This window comes from Trematomus bernacchii, unplaced genomic scaffold (assembly GCF_902827165.1).
Source record: "Trematomus bernacchii unplaced genomic scaffold, fTreBer1.1, whole genome shotgun sequence".
NCBI classification, from domain to species: domain Eukaryota; kingdom Metazoa; phylum Chordata; class Actinopteri; order Perciformes; family Nototheniidae; genus Trematomus; species Trematomus bernacchii.
Window position 1 is genome coordinate 8625577 of NW_022987689.1, and position 24595 is coordinate 8650171.

General features: G+C 39.4%; 1 protein-coding gene across 7 annotated transcripts in view; it reads left to right on the forward strand.

The window, feature by feature from the left end:
* The first annotated feature begins 2865 nt into the window (after positions 1-2865).
* st3gal3b (ST3 beta-galactoside alpha-2,3-sialyltransferase 3b) overlaps positions 2866-24595 on the forward strand; it is a 56360-nt gene continuing 34630 nt past the window's right edge. The window contains exons 1-5 of one of the 7 annotated variants that reach the window (XM_034137246.1): positions 2866-2981; positions 6435-6568; positions 15488-15634; positions 23627-23689; positions 24161-24202. In XM_034137246.1, the coding sequence (XP_033993137.1) occupies positions 15517-15634; positions 23627-23689; positions 24161-24202 (223 nt within the window). In that variant the 5' untranslated portion in view covers positions 2866-2981; positions 6435-6568; positions 15488-15516. Of the gene's footprint in view, positions 2982-6434; positions 6569-12444; positions 12903-13210; positions 13374-15487; positions 15635-23626; positions 23690-24160; positions 24203-24595 lie in introns of those variants that run through there. The other 6 variants (XM_034137243.1, XM_034137242.1, XM_034137245.1 and 3 more) reach the window with 6 other exon arrangements.

A 24595-nucleotide genomic window follows, 5' to 3' on the forward strand; every position in this document is an offset into this window, starting at 1 on the left:
TGTATTTAACAATCTGAAGTTTTACTGAAATGTCTCTGGGGAATTTTTGCCGAACTTCATTTTAAAGCAAATCCCCCCCCATGATGCCATTTCAGTAAACTTCCTTGGTGTAACCTTAAAATTCTGCTGAAGGTTCGACATAAAAGTGCGCAGTGAGGTTTGAAGTGGTCATTGACTTGTGGGCTGGCAGTGAGAAATAAGTACCGACTTCTTGCTTTCCTCACTTTCATACAATACCTCTGCCCTCACTGTTACTTCCTCTAAATCTCTTATGATGAGAAAGAAAAGCCACTGTGACGCATCGAGGCAGGTATTCCCCTGTTTTGGTTTTCAAGCCTCTGTTGGTTGGCATTTGGTTTTGTTATTATGCGTGTCTTGGTCTTGTTATCTGATGGTGTGATAATCTACGCTAGTCCTTGGTTTCACACAATTAGCTGATACTTGCCCTCATATTCTTTGGCAGGGTTTGACACCAAGTTCAGATTATAAAATGTTAACTGCATAGTTACCTACGCTAGTGGCATGGCCTTATACATGTCAATGGCGGCGTTGTGTCTAGATGGTAATCCTCCATTTGAAAAACGATCCTAACCTTTCTCCATAGGGTTACCATACATACAGTGCATCCGGAAAGTATTCATACCCCTTAACTTTTTTCTAAATGGATTAAATTCATTTTTGTTCTCAATATCCCACACACAATACCCCATAATGACAAAGCGAAAACGTTTTTAAAGAATTTTTTGCAAACATATTAAAAATAATTTCATTAAATATCACATGTACATAAGTATTCACACCCTTTGATTTGACACTGAAAATTGAGCTCAAGTGCATCCCGTTTCCACTGATCATCCTTGAAATGTTTCTATTACCTGATTGGAGTCCACTTGTGGTAAATTCAATTGATTGGACATGACTTAGAAAAGAACACACCGGTCTATATGAGGTCCCACAGTTGACAGTGCACATCAGAGCACAAACCAAGTCATGAGGTCCAAGGAATTGACTGTAGACCTCAGAGACAGGATTGTATCAAGGCACAGTTCTGGGGAAGGGTACAGAAAAATGTCTGCAGCATTGAAGGTCCCAACGAGCACAGTAGTCTCCATTATTTGCAAATGGAAGATGTTTGAAACCACCAGGGCTCTTCCTAGAGCTTGCTGCCCAAACCAAACTGAGCATCGGGGGAGAAGGGCCTTGGTCAGAGAGGTGACAAAGAACCTGATGATAGAGCTCCAGTGTTCCTCTGTGGAGATGGGAGAACCTTCCAGAAGGACAACCATCTGTGCAGCACTCCACCAATCAGGCCTGTATGGTAGAGTGGCCAGAAGGAAGCCACTCCTCAGTAAAAGGCACATGAAAGCCCACATGGAGCACCTAGAGGACTCTCAGACCATGAGAAACCAAATTGTCTGGTCTGATGAAACCAAAATGGATCTCTTTGGCCTGAATGCCAAGCATCATGTCTGGAGGAAACCAGGCACCGCTCATCACCTGGCCAATACCATCCCTACAGTGAAACTTGGTGGTGGCAGCTTCATGCTGTGAGGATGTTTTTCAGCAGCAGGAACTGGGAGACTAGTCAGAATCAAGGGAACGATGAATGCAGCAATGTACAGGGAGATCCTTGATGAAAACCTGCTCCAGAGTGCTCTGAACCTCAGACTGGGGCAAAGGTTCACCTTTCAACAGGACAACGACCCTAAGCACACAGCCACGATAACAAAGGAGTGGCTTCAGGACAAGTCTGTGAATGTCCTTGAGTGGCCCAGCCAGAGCTCTGAGAGATCTGAAAATGGCTGTGCACCGACGCTTCCCATCCAACCTGATGGAGCTTGAGACAATCTGCAAAGAAGAATGTGAGAAACTGCCCAAAGATAGGTGTGCCAAGCTTGTAGCATCATACTCAAGAAGACTTGAGGCTGTAATTGCTGCCAAAGGTGCTTCAACAAAGTATTGAGTAAAGGGTGTGAATACTTATGTTTATGTGATATTTGAGTGTTTTATTTTTAATTCATTTACAACAAATATTTAAAAACTTTTTCCACTTGGTCATTATGGGGTATTGTGTCTCGAATGTTGAGAAAAAAAATGAATTTAATCCATTTTGAAATATGGCTGTAACATAACAAAATGTGGAAAGAGTGAAGGGGTATGAATACTTTCCGGATGCACTGTATAAGACAAGGTTGTTTGGTCTTATTTAGGGATTTTTACAACATTTTACAAATACTGCTATCTGTGGACACCAGTAACTCTTCCTCAGTGCCAGTTTGAGGTCTAATTTTGTGATTAAGATTGAAAGCATCTACTGAATGGACTGTAAATGTACGTGTATTTTGGGTATAATTGTCACGGTGATACTTTGCATAAAGCGACAGTGTCACGTCAAAAGTGATACTGTCGCTTATCCTCTAATACCAAATACATGTAAAGCTGATTTTCAGCACGCTAACATTGTCATTGTGATAATGTTAAGATGCTCAGTCAAGCATGTACTCTATGTGTATTTTATCTCATGAAACAACCAGTGCTGTTCAATGGTAAATGGATATGGTATCAGTCAGTAAACCACCTGCAGCCAGACGCCTCTGCTGAGTGTCTCTACTGGCTCTATGCCCATCTTCCACATCTATCATGTACTGGCGATGAAACACATACACCTCTTTGGAGGTTGGAGGACTATACCATCTGTTGGGAGTGGCAATGGAAAGAACGAGCTACTGTGTGGTTAAGGTCAACAAATATGATGCATGCGCTACAATGGAACATCCCTAACAACAAAGGGAGTTGTATGTGGAGTAATAGAGAAGGGTGTATGTATCTTGTCTGAATAGACCAGTGTCACGTTAACTCGTCGTACCAGTTTCTCTACAGCCCGTCCAAATGGCCTGAAGGGAAGCTCCGATCAGATGACAGCGCTCTTATTTACTGTAAATAAAACCATACTTCTGCCAACTGAAAACAGCATCTGAACTGTAAGTATCCAGAAAGATTGTACTGACCTTTGTTGTAATTAATATGAGGTACGAGAACTGCAAGTTATTATTACTTATTGCAGAGGTGGAATAAGTACTCAGATATTTTACTTAAGCAAAAGTAGAAATACTACAGGTAAAAGTCCTGCATACAAAATCTTACTTAAGTAGAAGTACAAAACAGTTGGCAACACAATATAATTATAGTACCAAAAGTGAAAGTACGTATTGTGTGTGATGTCACATTTTAGAATCATATCTAATAAATGACTGGATTATTATAATTTATCCATAATGTGTTCATCACTGCTGATAAATGAATAGCTAATTTAATTAGTTTATATACTGCTGGATATCTCAACCTATAATCATATATCAGAGTTTATTTATATTTAGTATTAGCCAATAATCTGATGTAAAGTAAATAGTAACTCATTTTGTTAAACAATTACAGTATTTATCATTTTAGAATTAGCTGCGGGTCAATTAAAAATGGACCATGGGCAGCAGTTGGCCCCCGGGCCGTAGTTTGGACACCACTGACCTAGATGCTCAAAAACAAATGCCTCCGGTGTTGGACTGAGGCAGTTTTTTTTTAATAAACCTTCATTTTTTATCTCAAGTACACCTCTGTAGAGATTAGTGACTGTTACTTACACCTTTGCAACGCTAAAGCTTGGACAGACGCACAGAGGGACAACCAGACGGGTGGAGAGACACACACACACACACACACACACACACACACACACACACACACACACACACACACACACACACACACACACACACACACACAGTGAAGACCCTGGCTTTTTGTTTTCATACCAGCGCTCTATCTCTCCGCAGGCGTCCATAACTAAAGTATGGCAGCATCTTCTTCCCCCCCCCCCCCCCCCTGTGCTCTGTGACCCCGCAGCTGTGGCTCCCTCAGGTCCCTCTGTTAGTGGGTATTATTGTGTGCACCCGCCTCAGACCAGTCACATGGTAGTCAAGTGACAGGGCTCAGGTTTCTTTGTGCTATTGATGTCTGATTTTCAGACACTAGTGTTAACCATTAGTTTTAATGAGCTGGTTTTCTCAAAACAGCTTATTATAAAAAATGGGTGTCTTAGCATTTGTCACAGACATCTTGGGGAGTTATTAGCATGTGCTTATCAGGCAAATAACCATAGTTTTGACTCAAATTAGATAAAGTAACACTTCATTTTATAATTAATGAGCTGTATATAAACACCTAAAAATGATTTATAAGACATCTTAACATTAGTTTCAAGCATATGTAAGGCTATAATAATGATCAACTAACAATATTAATGTATCCTGTAAATATCCCCATTTGGGATCAATAAATCCATCTAAATGATGTATAAACTGTTTAAAATAATTACAGAAATTATTTTAAATGTTTACAATAAAAGCGTTCACTTGTTATGCTATAATATAAATAATATATATAATATAATAGATAAATGAACTCAGACGATTGCTAACAAACATCAGGTAGGATTGTCTGTGAAATGGCAAGATGGGTGGGAAGGGGGAGGGACGGGGTGGCATGGGAAAGGGATTCCCTATATTTTTCTTTTTCTTTTTGTATTATTGTCTATATAATTTGTATCTGTGTATGTAAGTCCCTCTGTGAGGGCAACAACAACAAAAAACAATAAAAAGTTGGTCACAAAAAAAATAAAAGCGTTCACTGACAGGCAGGTTAACAACAGATTTTTAAATCTGTTTGAAAAAATCCCCCATTAAGCCATTTAGGAATATGCGTCATGACATTTTATATAATTTTATGTGGTATTTGCCAGCAGTGTGACTTTCTCAATCAACACTGTTTACAAAAGTACACTGAACAGTTCGGGGCAAATGGCTTGAAATGAGTAGATGCATGCGTCCTTCTGCAGTAGTTGCTTTATACAAAAACATTTTGTATTAACTGATTAAATTAAAGGGTAACAATAACACATGTTCTTTTGTATTCAGTGTAAATCTTCATTTCCATGTACACTCTAGTTTATAAATGAACTAACTGTATAATTTATTGATGTCATTTTGACTAGGTGGATAACCTTTTAAAGCCTCCCCCTGAGGAGTGTGGTTTAGAAAGCCTACATTTGTATTTGACTGTAGGCAACTGATGATATTTATCTGTATTACATGAAATGTGTTTGGACAGGAAAGCTTAGGGGTTATGGTTTATTATTATTTAAATGTCAAGCTATTTTGGTGAGATTAAGCAATCTTGACTTCACAAATGGTACCTTAAGGGTTTAAGACATGTTTTAAGACATGTTTGTTTCCTGGTTTTGCAAGAAAAACATACAATGACAGCGTTTCAGGGTCAGCACACACTGTATTTACTGTTTGTGGCAAGAGGTCTTATTTGGTTGAGTTTAATGTACCTTCACTGCATGTTACCACATCATTTACAGTAAATAAAGAGAGTGTTTGAGCTGATCATTCAGCACTGTCATCGTATGTGTTTCTTGCAAAACTATAGAAACATTAAACTTCCTCAATGAAAGCAGTAAAAAGGAGAGAAGCCTTTTAGCTAGATACACATCCACTTTTATCAAACAATGTGATAACTGAGGAATAGTAAACCGACTGTAAAGTATTTTAAATCGGGGTTGCTTTAACTGAAAGCTGATATATGAGAGGCAACTGTTTAGCTCAGAACTGTTTATTATATTGGGAACTATACTTAACATGAAAATTAAGCTAGTTTCCCGTATCATTTGCTTTGCTTTGCAAAGTAGTTAAAGAGTTTCTCACATCAGTCATTACCACATCAGAGACAGTGGAAATCTCCCACCTGAAGACCCTCAGGAGGTCAAAGTCATAAGGCATTTGTCCATTAACAGAACACACAGGGTTTCACGCCTCACGAAACATAAGGCTGTCGACAGCTTAGCTGGATTCAGAGCTTCAAGACCATCGTCAGGGTTACGTAGCCCCGCAGTCTGAACACAGGTGGGCTGCAGGTCAGAGCAAACCCGGATTACTGTCAACCGCAGTGAGTAGACCAATGGCTCAATGTCTTCATTCCTCCCCAGGCTGATAATAGTTGCTTTTTGTCTGGTTCAAATTGTATTAAGCCTTCATAAATAATAATCATAACAATAACTTGGATTTATAAAGGGCCTTTAAGAAACCCAAGGATGCTTTACAATAGGACGAGGGGCAGATGGGGGGACAAAAAGGAAAACAAATAAGAAGATTAAGAACAGAAATAAACAAATGGCAGAGTCTGATCAAAAATCAACAAAGCAAATGGTAAAAAGTCAGTGAACTAGAGAACCTAAGTTCCTGCACTTCTCATTCTTGAAATGTCCACAGCAATAAACAAATGTTCAACTACAGCCAGGGGGCCAAGAAGATCATAAATCTGTTTGAATAGAGTCTATAACCTGACCTTATGCTTATTATTTGTCTCTGTATTCGCAGAGTGCATGCAGTACTTGTGACCTGCCTGCTGCTGTTTCACATCATCATGCTTGCAAGCACATAAAAGAGCTTTGCAGCATTTCTGAACCGGCTTTGCTGACCTCCTTCGATCCCACAGAGACCTCACACATCAAGTACGTGCATGAACACACACACACACACACACACACACACACACACACACACACACACACACACACACACACACACACACACACACACACACACACACACACACACACACGCACACATATGAGGATGTGAAAGAAAGTGTGTGACAGAGACAGGAAGTCTAGATGAGTGTGAGGGTGTGAAAACGGGGGTTGACTTCTATCTCCCGTTTCTTTTAACTCAGCTTTTTATGGTATAACATATACGATGTACCTCCTGCTGTGTTACTTATTCTTCTGCTTTATTATAGCCCTCCCCCCTACATTTCTCACTGCTTACAAAGCTGATATCAAGTTTAATGAAGGAATCATCATCCTGTCTTTTGAAAAAGATATGGTGTTGTTTTTATGCCCCATTTTCCACACAAACTATATTGACATTTATTGTGCTGCTAATGAAATATTGTAAAGCACTAACTGTCTAATTTCAATGGGACTTCCTGTTGTTGCCACCTCATTTAGCAGCAGGCTGCAGCCATCTAAGCCTATATGTTCCCTCCCCAGGCTCTACTTTGTCTCCACTTTATCACATGATGGATCGAGCCCATAATCGTCTGAGCAATCTTGTGTCTGCAAACACACAAAGCTCTGCTCTGGCATGGCTACAAATATATAGTATGACACTTATGATCACATAAAAAACACAAAAATGAGCCTTTTTCTAAGAGCTTGGTGGATTGAGAAAGAGAGGCAGTTACAGAGTTTTTATTCAGCATTTCTAAATTGATGTAGAATCCCATTCTGTTTAATTCAGTCTGCATGAGCCTGATCTTAATCCTTATGCTCATTGTTGTGCTTTGTTGGTTATGAATTACATTTCACGAAAGAAGGATACTTGCTTTTGAAAATGCACATTTAGACAGTCTGTTGAGCAAACATTCAATACATTGCATAAAAAAAACATTAGGAAAACAACATTTTGATTTCACACAATAGGTGTAAAATGAAAATGTATATATTTTTAATACATTTACATTTTTCTCCTCGAGATTGTGAGAAACAGCATTTCGACCTCCCTGTATATCCCACAAACAGAAGAATGACAATAAAGTTGACTTTGATTTTGTTTTATACAAATAGAAATGCTCAAATTCTACAACATTAAGCAGATTTAAACAAACGTGCAGTTTTATCTCATGTATTCCCCACATGTTATGAAATGACAAAAATAAAATGTCTGTGATTTGTCAGAGGAGTTAACCATACATTTTAAGAGACCAACAGGCCAACTGTATTTCCTACTTATCTTGTAATTGGTTAACAAATGTTTCTGGACAGACTGTGCTGCTTGTGTTGAATCGGTTTCATCTGTGACTCCTTTTCTCTGTTTTGCAAATAGTCCCTGTTATTGGTTAACTAATGTTTGCAGAAAGAGTAGGAAGGACAGTGATGACATTAAAAGTTGTTTTTAGAGAGACTGCTCCACAGTATGTTGGTGTTTGATCATTTATTCTGTCATCCAGTGGCACTTGGCTGTTTGAGACTCTGGATTAAGGATTTGACAGACACAACTAAAGAGGGTAATGTGTGTTTCTACCTTTGGGGAATTTTAGGGTCATTAACCAGAGACATATTTAAAGAATGAAACTTTAAACCATGGCAATATCAGGCAGACATTTAGAAGGGTGAAAACAAGTTCAAGGCCAAAAATAATGCATATCATATCATACTAAAATTATGGAGTCCTAGTGTTTGTTTTTCTGTTTGCGTGGGAATTTGTTTCCCATGCAATCTGTTCAAGATACAGTATCTACACAAGGATAACCGCCTAAAACAAAAATAGGAATTATTTTTGGGCCAAGAATAACCTTGGCCGAGTGTGGCTTAACACAAAGAAGAGAGACTCTGAAAGCAGTACAGCTCACAAGAGAGCCACATGTAGTCTATTTCCCAGTGATTTTTTATTTTCAAATGTCAACAATTCTCACATTTTGGATGATAGTCAAACATTCTTTTAAATAAAACGTACAGATATCTTTGCAGGGGTTTTTAGGAAGGGATGGCCTTTTTATAGAATGTTATTAATGCTAAACTTCGGATGAAAATTAACTGCATTATCAGTATTTAAACAAAAAATATCTGTTGATATATTAGTGGATAACCTATACGTGTATAACCAAGACCCTTGATTTCTTGTGTTTACTTTAGGCGGATCCTTAATAGATAGGACACATCACTTTTGTTTAATGAAGTCATGCATGGGAGAGAGATTGGGTGAAATAGTTGGAATGGGAGATAACAAGATACACTTTGAAGGAGATAAACAGAGTAGGGAGTAGAGAATGTGAATCTCCCCGGTTTTGCCTTTTTAAAACTCTTAACGTAACTTGATTTGTGAGATTCCTGACTTAAAAGGTAATTTATATTAAAGTCCATTAAAACAGTATCTGGACATGTTGATCCCTGAGTATGTAATACGTGACTGTGTTTCCATAAAATGCCTGACCTAAATTCTTGCAACTCTAAAAGGGACTTTTGTTCATATCAATTGAGAGAAAAAAGTAAATTATTTTTACAGGATTTTGTCTTGTGTGTCTAGTAAGATAACTTTATAAATCCTAAAGAAATGTGCAAGCACTAAATAAGTAGGTGTAGTCCAGACGGCGTGTAGCACAGTAAATATATAGAATAAATGAGAAGTGTTCATGCAGTCAATATTTTGCCCTTGTAGGATCTAAGTATCCCATTAGCACTTGTTAATTTCCTGCTTCCTGCTTCACAGAGAAAAAGCCACACTATTGAGCAGATACTTCATCTATGATTCAGGATGACAATAATACATTATTTATATTTGCCACAGTTAAGTTTGGCTCTACTTTCACTCAGAGTTTCAATCAGGCAGATAACACGATCAAACGTTAAAAGTCGGTTTAAAGATGTGGATATTCTGTTGAGCAGCAAATATCAAGTTACTTAGAATAAGAGTACACATGTTAATGGTATAGTTCACCAGCATTTCTCTGTATGCTCAATGAGATGAATCCATAATTCAATTGCAGAGGGATTAATGACTTTGATGATACAGGGGTCAGAGGTGACTGTGGGTGAAGATATTATCAAGGTGTTTACGATCTGAGTTATCTGCAATATAGCTTTTGCTCAGGTGTTATCTTCCAGTGTTATCACTTTCTTGTACACTTTATGGTATACCATGAAAGCCTTAAGGAAACTAAAAATCCCTAAATGAAATACACAAAGGTGTTTTAATTCTCCTAAGCATGATCTCATTTGTTTCCATTCCCCATTCATCTATTGAACCTTCCATCTTTTGGTGCAAACCACAATTTTAATTGGTGTTCTCATGTGTAAATGTAATTGTTCATCATTTAAGCATGGGTGTGAATGGGGTGTGACGAAGGAAGAGCTGGAAATCAACAATTGTAAATGATTGAGTCAGGTTTCACATCCAGATGGATCAAACTGGTTTGTGTGTGGTTTCAGCAAATGCATTACAACCCGAGGACATGTAAGAAAACAGTCCTTTCCCCTTCAGATACCTGGTGCTTTACATGTAGACAGACAAATAACAGTGCGCTTCCCACAACGGTACGAGAATGGAACATTTCAGCTCCTTGCATTGTTGTTCTGTGGCCAACTGGCCATTGATCCTCCCCTCGTGTAAGTGCGATGTAAATGAATGATCTGCTAGCCAAATGGAGCAAAGTTACCAGGAGTCCCACAGAGCTTTGAAAAAAAAGTCCTATGATCCTGGAAAACTTTAATAGGCTTGTGTATTATATGTGTGTGTGTGTGTGTGTGTGTGTGTGTGTGTGGGTGTGTGTGTGTGTGTGTGTGTGTGTGTGTGTGTGTGTGTGTGTGTGTGTGTGTGGTGTGTGTGTGTGTGTTGGTGTTTTATTGTGTTTATTCTCCTGGCTCCTGCTAATCTCCTGACCCCAGATGGAGAGCAGTGGGTGAGCAGATTGTATTTCCTGCTGGATTACATATTAATAGATCGGTGTGCTTCTCTGCCACACTCTTTGCAGGGCAAAAATGAAGGACGGTACACCCCTCACCCCCACCCCCCCATCCTACCTTGGCTCTCTGCCCAACAACTGCTAATGTAGAATACGAGGCCTTGTGTCAGGGCACACATAAGGTGTAAGATCCGGGAGGAAAACTGAATTAGCAGAGTAACCTGAGCAGGTGGGAAGGAAGGGACTATGGATCTGCAGCCGTACAACAATCAGCCACATGATAGGTGCCCGATGGGATTGAGGATTACACACAAGGCCTGCAGGCTCCATGTTTATTAAGAGCAGAGCAGATATTATTTACATATAGCACTATTCTTAGAAGCTTAACAAACATAGCCTCTTGTTTTCAGTGCTTACAGTTTCGAATGGAATTGACAGCTTTGAGTGAGGATTGCTTTCAACTTCAGAAAAGTGGCCTGAACTTGCCTGTACATGTGACACAGGAACCTGTCCTGAACATCTGAATTCTACACTTACAGAATGTCCCTATACAATAATATAAGTGATGGCAGAATGTGGTTTAACTTTTTCTGGCAAGATTTTTATAAAATAATAAAAGGACATTTGAGGTATATTTGTATTTTATCCCAAAAGAATATTGGTTAAAGATTCTTAAACTGTTTTCTCAGTGGAAATCATGTTTTAATCATCTATCATCTGGCATTTAAAGAGCTATATTTGAATAAGATAATCTTCACTAATCCCCAGAGATTCAGGTGTTTGAGCAGCACAAAGACAGAAGGCAAATATTTTGCTATAGTTAACCCTGACAGCGTTGAGTGATCCCTGTTACTTGTTACCTATGAATTAAAGTGTTAATTGTTTTCTGTATGGCTGTGTGTATGTATGCAAGCATGCATAGGCGTGCTGATAAGTGGTTTATATTATGAAAGATGGGCTATCCGACCATGGCTGTAGGTGTGGTGCTTTTTCATCATCTTATATCAGTCTTACTTAATACCAAGCCCGCTGTCAAAATATTGCCAAGGAGATTCTTTCTGACACTGCAGTCAGTGTTCAGTTGTGATTCAGTTTGAACACCTGGGTTCTCTGACTTTATGATGACCAAAACCATAGAAGCCCATCCTTTAATACCAGTAAAATATATCAACACGAGCCAAAATAACAGGTAATGACACAGCGCGTAAGGCTTCTGGACAGGAACACTATCATCCTGAAAGATATCCGAATGAGTCATAGATCAAAGGGGCTTCTGTAGACTTAAGGCAAGGCAAGGCATATTTATATATATATAGCCCCTTTCCACACAGGTTCCACAACCTTGTACCCAAAGTGCTTTACAAAAAATGAAAGACATTAAGAAAATGGCATTTGAAATCAGTCATTAAAAAGCAAAGATAATAAAATAAACATTAAAAGAAAAAATACATGGATAAAAGTTACAGTGCAGTTTAAGATGTGAATAGTTCAATTAAAATTAGGTGTAAGTAATGATTGTGTGTAGTCCTCTGAGGGATAATTAGAGCTTAACATGTCAGGAATCCAAACTAGTGCACAGTCACCAATGACAGTCACTGGTTGACGGTGTTTTCTATATTAAGACTGTCAATGCTTTTAAAGGTCTGTTCGATATTGATTTACAGTATTTAACACGACAAATAACCTGTGATAGATAGGCCTACCTCTGGATTTTTTAGCAAATTCAACCATCACTGTAGGATAAATGACCCTTGTACTGTCAATAAAAAAAAGTGCTCTAATTTACAGTGAGGGGCAGGCAGTTCAATCATCTATAAAACATTACATCCCTTTTATTGCTTCTGAGCAAGCAATGTTACATTTGGATGGTGGGTGGGGGGCGGGTGGTTTTTACTGTCTGCTATAAATGCAAAAGCAAACACCGCTACAATGCAATGTGTGACATCTGACATGCTGAGAGAGAGCACCACGTGAAGAACCAGATGAAAAGGTGCATTCATGTTCCTCTGTTAAAATCAGGAGGGGGCATAAGAATTCACAGAGAAATACCTATACCTCATGTGACTCTGACCAACTGTGTTGCTCTGGTTGATCAGTAAGGTAAGCTGCTGCTCCTGCCGCTGCTGAGGAATATGTTGATGGAGGGGGTTGCTTGTTCGTCTTCTTCTGCCCGTCTTGATGTGAACTAGAGCTTGTGGTGAGACCGGAGGGGAAACACGCAGTCAGAGTGGTCGTCTTGTGCTTTCAGAGCCAGGGCACTTTCACGGATTTCATCACGATGGCTTGGAGAGGAGGGAGAACACGTCCGTTTTATCGACAAATTCCTTATTTAAACTAAAGACGGGTGTTGTTTCAGACCCGAGGACTGAGAAGAAAAAGAAAAGGTAATGTCTATAATCAACTGGAAATGACCATAACATGTTGCTACGCCGTGTTTTATTCGACAATGGTGGTGGTGGTTCCTATAGGGAAACCGGTGCTTCTCCTAACCTCCGCCGGGATCACCACAGCATTGTTCTCTTGTTGACTTATCAACAGTTTTTTTGAATTTTATGGATCCTACATGTGTGCGCTGTTTCGGTCAATGACTGATTTTGCTGTGTCTAGCCACACATTTCCATAATCAAAGGTGTTGTTACGCTGCGGGCCTGCCGACTGTATGGAGGCAAATTCCCCCTCTATGCCAACGTAGCGTTGTTAGCATAGCGACAGGCTAAGCTAACCTTAGCCGCTTGATAGTCGTTGGCGGTGCTTACCGTTACTTCAGCCCTTTGTAAATAAGTGGTAACCGTTAGTCATGCTAAAAATGTACCATGGCAACTCCAGCGCAATCGTAGCCTTTAAACTAATATAAGGTAAATATTTAATATTGTATCTTGAGAGACTGAGGTTAGCTTTGAGTTATGGGACATGAAAGTTCCGTTATGTTTGTCTTGCTAACTTGGCTGCTGCATTTCTTTACCTAGCTAGCATAGTGAACTTTTTTTTCCTTCAGCTTAAGTTTACACGACTAGCTTGATAACAACATAAAGTAACGCCAGAGACATAACCCTCGACATGGCCTGAAATACAATGCTTTTGCAACTGCACAACAAACAAATGTGATTGAAGTGGACAGCCACTGAGACCCTGACAGTGTTGTGGTGGAGGTAAAAATCAACCGTCTTGGTCTTTCTCTCCTGTTTGATATTTCCCTGTCGAAAACAGAGGTGGAAGAAGTACTTCGATTGTGTACTTAAGTAAAAGCAGAACTACCAGATTGCAGGAATATTCAGTAACAAGTAAGAGTTCTGCATTAAAGTTTTATTACGTGAAAGTACAAAAAAACCTCAATGTGCAGAAAGTACAAGTACTCATTATGCATATTGGCACATTTAACAATGATATATATTATATGTTTTGATTATAATTATTGATGCAATAATGTGTTTATCACAGCTGCTAAAGGTGGAGCTAATTGTAATTCCTGTGTATAGTGCAAAGTAGCTTGTAGATATACTCCAAAGTCTTGAGTACATTTCGTATCCAAATCTGCTAAGTATCCAAAGCTTTAAAGTAAAAGTACACGAGTTACCTCTGAATTGTAGTGGGGTAGAAGTACTAAGTAGCAACAAATGTAAAGTACAGGTCTGTCAGAATTGTACTCAAGTACATTGTACAATTGAATACATGTACTTAGCTACTCAACATCACTGGTTCGAGAATATAACCGTTTGTAAAATCCATTGAGTTGTGTAACGTTAATGTGAACAACATATTCTGTTGCAAGAGGTTTATCTAGAAGGGCAATATCTGTAGGCGTAAATTAAACCTGTGATTGTACTTGACTCCCTAGAGTTGCACCAGTATAAGCTGTTTGCTTGTGGGTACTTTTTAATATGCAATGGATGCTGTCTGTCAGTTAACTCTTAACATTGTGTGTGCAGTTTAACTAGTTAACCTAGAGAATTACTGGTTGAAAAGTGGAACTTTCTGTAAGCGATAGTATCAACAGGTTGTATTTTATAAGAGTGTAGGCAGAGTATTTAAAAGTTTTTTTTATTTATTTTTTATCTTGTGACTCTATTGCCTCATGTGGCACTGCCCTTTTTCAAATGGGTGTTCTTTCAGATATATCACATCTGAGCTGAACTCTGGTCTGACATCCCCTGTGCTAAGCTTCATAATTCCTCATGTATACTTGCCTCCAGATGGAATTTGATATAGGGTTTATTTTAATTTTTAAAAACCTGTCACATCTGATCAATTCTTTGCAGCATGCTGTTTCAATGGGGGCTGTTTTTATTTGTATTAAAGCTTTAGCTAAGGACAAAAACATCTGTGTTGAAAGCAGTCGCAATGCTGCTGGTTTACTTTTGATAAAACAGTAAACAACCCAAGCTAACTATCCCCACAGATGACATATGTGTTATCTTCTCTGCACTCAGGCGACTCTCACTGCACAGGATTCACTGCCTGTATTGCGCCATGTTTTTGCTCGTTCAATATCTGTATAACCTAGATGTTCCATATCTAGATCTTACATGCCACAGGCAGGGTAACTGAAATGCAAAATTATTGGATAAATGGAGATGTAATTTTATATGCATGTTTATGAATCAACCAACAACAATAACAGGGGGACATGGATCTTCTTTTAAGCATTATGCTTTCTGCAGCAGTGAGGGTGTGGTTTCCTGTTAACTACTAATAACATTACTGTATTGGAGATGGGCGTTTTTAACGGATGCTTGGCGAACTGATGTGTCAACTGTCAAGACTGTTTCACTAAGACAATATGAACACAAGAGCTGACTTTCTGAGTCTCCTTTTGTTGAAACAGGTTTATCATTCCACTCTTATCTGTCTTCAGTTTTGACTCCACCCTTTCCCTCTCCACATCGTCCCTCCCTGTATGTGTGTGTGTGTTTGATAGGTTACTCTTGTGGGATGTATCAATACTATGTCCCTGCACTCTCTTGTCCTTCAGGTGATGAGCTGGATAGTGCCATGTGAATAATGAAGACCATGAAGCCCACACACAAGGCGCTGTTCATCCTGTGCCCCACGCTGGTCCTGGGCTTTATTTACTACTCCTCCGGGAAGCTGCATCTACACGTATGGGGCCCGAAGCCTCGTAAGTGACATCTCCAGTATGACTGTTTGTAATGTGACTCATCTCCTGATAACCCATCTGGACTCGTTTAAAAAAAAAAAACTATTAAGCAAATGTGTTTGACACCTGTCTCTGTTTTGCTTCTCTCTGCTGACTGCCTGTTAACCGTCTGCCTATTTCCACCTGTTTCTTTGGTTTTATTCTACAGTCTTTCTGCTGAACCGTATGTCATGCTGTGTTTCTCAAAACCTGTCTCTGATATTGATCATTCACATCACCAGAGAACCGGAAGTGGTGGGGAGCGTTAATCAGGTTTTCTTGCCGGTTGGGTTGCTCTATCTCTACTGAAAATCATCCTGTGCAGGTCGTCTTACTGATGGAAATCTACTGTCAGCCCTGTCACTCGGCTTAGTAAGAAAACCTATGAGTTAACCAAAGAGATGGAAACCTTCGCTGACTGTCTTAGAGACAGCATAGCATACTACAGGAGTAGGCAATGGCATCTTGATATTTCCACGCTTAGATGGTGAAGATTCTGTTTTGCAGTTCCCTTTATTACATACTAAAAAGGCACGCCCTCTGGCATTGCATTTAAAAATAACCATGACCTGTTAGTGGTGTTGGTTATGAGTCAGTTGGATTTCCTTGTAATGTTGGATATCTGGAGCGTTTGAGTTCATATTTAGAACTGTTTGCGGATGATAGACCTGGCCGTTACTTTTTCTATTTGACTAAGAAGTGATAACCGACACGACAGGGGTTTGGTTTACATCACACTGTGTGGGCACCCTGAAACAGCTGGTAAACTCCACCAGAGGGGGCTAGAATATTTCTAACACCTCTTTGCCAGTGCCATATATTTTCTATGAAAACATTCTCAGGGAGAGCTTTTGGCACAGAAAACACAAATATTAGTGTTGATGGCATAGCTAAAGGGACAGTGTTCTGTCAAAAGTTTCATGCTTTTTCTTCCTGGTATTACATCACTTATATCCTCACAATTTCAGTATGCTTTTCTTTTGTAATCATTGTAATCCTAACCAGCATGCTCTGCGGTCTGTATCTTTCCCAACTGCTGCATGTGTCATGCAAATATACAGTATTGTTTGAATGTGTGATGCTAATATGCAGTATTGTGCAGAACCAGTTATCAGTGGCCTATTGTCTTTGGTATTATATCATGAGCTCCATTCAGACATGTGTATTACTCCTTACATGTTCCTAAACTCTTACATGACAATGTTTCATGTTTTTGACCAGTTTCTCTGACAATCTACCTAGTAGGACCTTGTAACCAAACCCATGTGAGGGTCAAATGTGTTAAAATCGTCTAAGCATACACTGTAGATCATGGAAGTTAGGAAAAAATGTATTGATGCTTAAACAACCGATTTCTGAAGCAGTCAAGCCAAGGAGAGAACATTTTGTCACTTGACGTGAAGACAGCTTCCGAAGTTATTCAACAGTTTCTTTATTGATGCCTATCATTGTTCACTACACACTTCATGTGCCAAATTGCAACCAGTATGTAAATGTTTCAAATATTTGTATTGAGAAGAAGCACTTAGTGTAAGCAATAGTACAGACTTCTTTGGGGTGGAAATCATGCTTCCCTTTTTCAACATAGAAGACAAACAGAACAGCCAACAAGAAATAATAGAGAAAAAACATAGCATGACAGGAATACCATACATAATGACATACATAGTCCTAGTGGGAAAGAACATACAAAATAGTATATATAATACAAATAAATAAATAAACTTAAAGGGGACCTATCATGCAAAATGCACTTTTGTACGTCTTTTATACATGAATATGTGTCCCCGGTGTTCCAGGGAACTCACCAAGTGTCAGAAAACACAACCCTCTCTATTTTCCTCCATACCCAAATCTCTAAAAAAGGGGCTGCAACGGATCTGATAAAAACTGATCCAGATTTGAACACTGTCCTGACGTCAGGACGGTGGCGCTACGGCTATTGGGCCAACTCCACCAATCAGGAGGAGACAGCCACGGCCATTGCCGTTCGAAAGCGCTGGAGACGCTGTCGTACATATGCCAGGCCTGTAGATGGTGCTGTTCTCACTGAATCTGCCCTTGCTAAAACAGATCTAAAAAATGTCAAATTGAGCAAAATGAGGCATGGCTAAAATGCATGATCTGTTTGGTATTTTGAAGAAAAAAAAGTATAAATATTATTCAAATATAGCATGATAGGTCCACTTTAAGGGTTGCAAATAAGCCCAGACTACCCCCCCACCCTTAACCAGTATGTACATGTAACAATTTCTACACATTACACTGCAAAATAACTTCCAGAGAAAGCTCTTCTTCATCGATGTCATTACTTTCCTTTCAGCTCATCACTTTTCTCCATCATTGCTCCCACTGTGGTCGAAATAGAGCTTCAAATTTCTCCTCATATTATATGCCAGGAATGCAAACATGGATTTTCTCTGTGTGTAGAAGTATTCTGTTATATTCGAACATGGAGCTCCACCATAACAGACCTGTGTGAAAGTCCAAAAAAACAATCAGAATCAGATGTGCTATGTTGCCGTCTGAAATTGCTATTTAACCAGCACTGAATATGTTTTAAATAATGAGTCAGTGCTTAACATGTTTGCCTATTTCAAGTAAGAAGCCTTTCTTTAATTGCAAACTGTTGGTAGAGGAGGAGGGATGAATCATGTCACAATGTGTGGGCGCCCTGAAACAGCTGTTTAAATCTCGTTTTCCATACACAACAAAATCATTTCTTTCTGTGCCCCCTGTTTTTTTTTAACTGACCCATGCCTGTTCCAGCATGTGATGAACTTTGTCCACATTGGGATGGCTTTTGAAAACTGCCTTACATAAATTTGTCTGAATATCACTTAATTATTTTATAACTTTTTTTATATACTTCTACTTTTTTTTGAATAGTTGCTTCTTTCTAACATAGCATTTGTCTTTATCACTTAAACGCCTCCTCTTTTTGTATAGGGCACCACTGAAAGTACGTTCATATGGCTCACTTCTGAGTGGTTGAACATTGCTAATGGTGTTCCCCAAGGTTCTGTTTTAGGTCCACTTTTATTCTCCATCTACATCAACAGTTTAGGTGAAAATGTGGATGAAGCTACTTTACATTTTTATGCGGACGATACCGTTATGTACTGTGCAGGTCCCTCCATTAAGGAGGCTGTTGTTAAATTACAGGCTGTTTTTAACATTATTCAGACTCAGCTCTCTGAACTAAAGCTTCTTTTAAATGTTGATAAAACCAAGGTAATGCTCTTTTCAAAAGCTAAAAAGACACCAGAGACTGCTTTGGATATTGTAACTGCGCAAGGAATAATACTTGAAGTGGTTGCCTGTTACAAATACCTTGGTATCTGGCTTGATGATTGTCTCACTTTTAAACTTCAGGTCAATAACCTGCTTAAAAAGCTGAGGGTTAGACTAGGTTTCTTCTTCAGAAACAAGTCCTGTTTCTCATTTGAAGCCAGGAAAAGGCTAGTCACTGTGACCTTTTTACCTGCCCATTGCCTGAACAAGTTAGATGCCGCCTATCACAGTGCACTGAGATTTGTCACAAATTGTAAAGCACTCACACATCACTGTACACTGTATACCAAGGCAGGTTTGCCATCACTTATTGTACGGAGGCTCAGTCATTGGTACACGTTTATTTATAAAGCCATGTTGGGTAAACTCCCATATTACATCTGTTCACTGATAACACAGAGAGTTGCAAGCAGCTATTGTCTGAGATCGCATGATGTAGTCTTGTTACATGTGCCAAGAGCAAGGACTGTCTTAGGTAAGACAGCTTTTATGTGCGCAGCTCCACTTGTTTGGAACAGTCTACAGCTAAAATTGAAACTGAACAATTTTATTCCTCTGAATGTTTTTAAAGCTAGTCTAAATGAAATGCTCATTGAAACTATGGGTTTTTGTAAATGTTGATAAGTATGTAAATGTAGCTTGTAAATATGTTGTATGATATCCTCTATTGTTTTATGTTGTTTCATGTGGAACCTAATTGCTGCAGGTCTCCCTTGAAAAAGAGATCTATGATCTCAAGGGACAATCTGGTTAAATAAAGGTTTGAAATGAAAAATCAGATTTCTCAAGCTGTGACCAAGGTCTCTGTAACTAGGCTCTTGTTTTATGTTGCGAGTGCGACACTTTCAATTTTTTTCTTAATGCATGATCAACATGCATAACTCCCTAGCAGTGAAGTGATATGCTTTCAACCTTGTATGGTCACCTGCATGGGACTGAAATGAGAAGCAGTACGTTTATTTTAATAACAGCTTGACTCACCTTTTGATGTGAAAAGAATGGGGCTTATTTCTTTCTGACTTGCGCTTCAATAGCACAAAGCAAAAGGAGAGGAGCTTTGATTGCAGTGGGAAATATTGGCTTTCTCCCTTACTGTGGTGCCAGATGTTCGGCTTAAAAAAGGTCAAAGGAGAAAGAGGAGAATGTGGATGCTCTCTCGCACCCTCTGCCATGGTCAGCTAAGCTACGCTGTAGCGCTGAGAGGATCAAATCTGGATGATCTCTTTTCCTCGTTCTTGAATTGTAATGGTAGAGACTCAGTCACCGCTCCACAGACAAATGGAACATATAGAGGATTATCTCCTGTTCGTCATATCTGCTTATTCATCGGGCTCTTAGTTTCTGTCTTCTTTGCAGCAGAAAACAAAGGATTGTGATGCACTATAGTATGACATCCAGGTGAAATATCTGGGTATTGAAATTGGGGTAAAAAGGAAAGTGATGGCCATATTTCATCAGGGCCTCTAACTATAGATCAGATCAGTGCTGAATTCTGTTCCCTTTTACTATATCTTTGTTCAACCAAAGATCAGATTCAGTGTTCCCTGGGTCTGTTTGTTTTACGCTATCTTTTGACTCTGCTCTAGAGTGTCAATATCAGAGCAGGTTCATGTGACCATGGTCATTCCTCTATCAGCTGCAGTGTTTGGCTCTCGTAAGCTTGGAGTGTTGATGTCAACTGTCCACTTTACCTTTGTCTCTTCAACAATGGTCCTCTTCTCTTCCCCAACAAATATATTTATCTACTAGTTGTACTTATTTGTAGCTGCTAGGAGGGCTCTTAGTGAACAATTTCAACATTTTCTGTTGAGCCTCTTATCTGCCTTGTTCTCTGGCTTTTTTTCTGTCTCATTCAACTCAAATGATAATTAAAGCCCTAAGATGAAATGCATTAATACAGCCTGCTCAATTGCTGTGTGTGCATTTAAAATGTAGATGTAGAAGCAGTTCGATGATGTCGGTCCGCACAGACATGAACGTTGTTATTATTGAAGCAAACATTCATTTGCCGCCAGATTATTTTTATGGTCAATGAAGGCAATTACAATACAACTGTTGTCATCGATCCGCTTTCATGTTGCGAGTATTACACAGAGATTTGATCGAGTTCTCCAGTTCAGCAGGGGATGGATTATTGTTGACCTTGTTAGAGATATGTTAGTGGACACTAAATAGAGTATTGAACTGTAGGGATGCTCCGATCGATCGGTCACCGATCGAGATCTGCCGATACTCACTCTCTACCGATCGATCGGTGCTCTCTAAACATGCCGATCGCGAGGGCGGATCGCATGACGTAAAATACATGACATTTTTCTCTGTACGCGGCAAAATAAGCTCGCCAAAATGGCTTCACCGGTCTGGCATTATTTTAAGGTGTCCGAAAAAGACAGTAAAATAGCGGTATGCAACGTGTGTGTGAAGCAGAAATCCTGCAGCTCCACCCGCTGTGACGGACCGGTGAGCGGAGCGAAACACACAAGAGTTAGACCTAACACACTTAGCTATTTTATCTACCTCTGGAACAAGCTAAACTAGTTATAAATATGTTTATTCTTCACTGTCGGCCTCACACATTACTGGATCAGCGAGCTGCATGAGACGATACTGACGGGCTGTCAGGAGAGGGAGAGAGAGAGGGAGAGAGAGGAAAAGAGAGCGCTTGCTAATTTCTCCCGTGGTATTATCCAAAGTGAATGTAAACTTGAATAATATACATAATTTGAATGTAATAATTAAGTTGATTGTTGTTTGTGGAAGCTCCAGTGAATGAGCCCCATTAACTGAGTTTTAAACATCACTTTAAATGGAAGATTTAAAGTGATGTTTAAATCTTCCATTTAGGCCCCGCCCACTCGATCGGATCGGATCGGCGATCGGTATCGGCAGATACTGATTCCGGCGATCGACGATCGGCCCCAAAATTGGCGATCGGAGCATCCCTATTGAACTGTATTGATACATACTGTAAGGGATGGAGGCTACAGAGATAGGTTTAAAATAGCTGAGATAAAGTCATCATGTTAACCAGATAAATGCTGATATGAAAATGTTTGCTGTTGTTCTACTTCCAGGCAATTTGCCAGAATTGTCCGCCACATCTCATGGCTTTTATGGAGCAGATGGAGTTTCAAGCCTCTGTATTTAAAAACGATGTACTTGTTACAACATACGAAGCATTGTATTTTGGTCATGTGATAACAGGTTTTTGTGTTTTGGAAATATGGACGGTGTAGGGGCAACATAATGTAGTATACTCACCTTGTGTTGGGTCCATCTTTTATTTCTTAGGGCAATCATTGTTACCGTCCTATTATTGTGTTAATGTTTCAAGTGTGGGTGAAAAGCATTAGTTTAAAGAGTTAGTTGAAAAGTTGTTCACACATGTAAATGTTGTTTTCAGACTGTCCCCCGTTGTTGCACAGATGTTCCAAACAGATTGGCCAACACTTGTATTTGACTTGTCATCTTCAACCTTTGACAGAAGCGTTGTTGTGCAATGCAGTTGCACCACACTTCCGTTTGAGTTCAGAGCCTCCCAATAGTCGCTTGAAATTGCTTTGAGGTTAGTAACAGTAACAGTACCTCAGGTTGGGGTTTGCACTTGAAATGAACACCTGCAGGGTGAGAACTACATTTCTTCAACCAGCCAAGCTGCATGTCACAACGCTCAACCCTTCACTTAAGCCTTAAAACACTTGACTAAAGTAAAACAATGAATTTGCTCATAGAGATGTTATGACAAAGAAACCAGTTGTTGGTTATAACAAATCTCTAGTATTTTCCTTTATGTCATTTTCAGGGCTTTATTAGTGGTGATGTCTGAATTTGCTTAGGGAGCAGTCTCTAATTATTTCCGACCCCAGCTTGGTTTTCAACATCAGGGATTGCCTTCTCTTGTGGTCAGCATACGCCTATACAGTTTCAGCTGGAACGGAGTTTGACGCTTCCTAATTGGGGAACTCGATCTGCCAAAAGCCCTCACACGGAGAGGGTGTGTGCTTACTGCCTTTAATAAAAGAATGCTGTCATATTTGTTCTTGCTCTGTTTTCTGACTGGGCTTTGTAGTTTTGCAATATGTAATCCTGGATAAACAACGTGGTCGCTGTCCTCTGATTGTCTTGATTGAAGCGAGAGACATTTTTGTTTTTTTTCCCCTCTAATACCTGTGTGGGGTTTTGTTTGAATCTAACGCTCTTGTTTGTATCTATTCGATAAAGGAAACTAAAATGATTCATCTAAAAGGGGATGTAGAGTAAAAATATGCAGCACTTTCAAAACAATCTTAATTCACCATAATAATCATGGCTTTTAGGATGTTCAGAGTAAGTCACAGTCATTCGCTGTGGGTCTGACAGTGCGGTTCCCACAGCTTCTTTCCAAATAAAGTGAGAAACTCGTTGTTCTGAGATACTTTTAGATTCTTAAAGCTCTGTATTGTTAGTTCTCCATGAATGTCTCTACTGTGATGGCAGACATTGGAGGATCAGCATTAATCCTTTGAAGTTTTGTTTCCTTCGTCTCTGTCTGCCTTTTGTGTGCATTTGTTTTTGTGCGATGCCACAGTCTGTGTTTTGCTGACGATGTTGTTGCTTTTTTTATAATATTCTCAGTTCTTTGGTCTTGGTTAATGGTTGCTTCCACATCTCCACAGTGACTTAACCCCCTTTTGTTTTCAGAGAGTGATGCAGAAGAGACAACTGTAGTCCTGACTAAAGGGGCAGAAGTGAAAAGAATTCCAGGTAGAGGCACTGAGACCCTGCCCGTTTATGACTGGGTGACTGTCAAACAATTGATTCGGGTGACTTTACACTGGGCTGTTTTATTATTTAATTGTTTTTCTTGGAATAAACATCTCTGCTAACTCAACCATGCAGGCTATAATTGCTCACCACTTTCATCTTCCTATAATATATTTCTTTAATTCAAAAATATTTTAGTGCTCAATCACTCATTGGAATCTTTCAATATACGTTTGCCATGATAATTTCAAAAACACAATGAGTTTAATTTTCCCCTTCATTGGGCTTTCCACCTTTGAATTAAGATTGACAATTGGTAGCTTTAATCCTACTGGGCTGCCTTTTTTAATTCTACCTTCTCCTCCTCTTTATCTGTAATGTCGGACATTTGCAGTTGGCTTTAATTTCAAGTCCATTGCTGCCATGACAGGCTGAGCTCAAACGGTGCTAACTGACCATTTTGTGTTTCAGAGTTGGAAACGGAAATCACCGGGGGACGAATAGTAGGCTCAGGTACATCTGCAGGCCCACCAACCGAACCCCCACTCATCTAATTCTCCCGCAACCTTTTTAAAAGAAAATAACAGAACCTCTTTTAAAACCCTGCGATACTTCAGCAGCCACATTTGGCTTGAAAAGCTAGTCATTTGCATCCAACAGTTACTATCAGGGGAAATAATTTGGGTTTCAAATTCAAAGTCAATTCTGACTACTAGTGAGGAACTCAACATCTGCTCAGCTCTTTCTCCACATGAAGTGTGATACAACACTGCCCTCTGTTGTCCTGGCTCAGTAACAAAATGGTTGGCAAGTGAAGCAGTCTGCAGGCGTTTTGATGCATAATACTGTTTCCACACAACAACATTTGTGTTACTGGTTAGGACCCTGCCGCTTTGATTTCTCCCA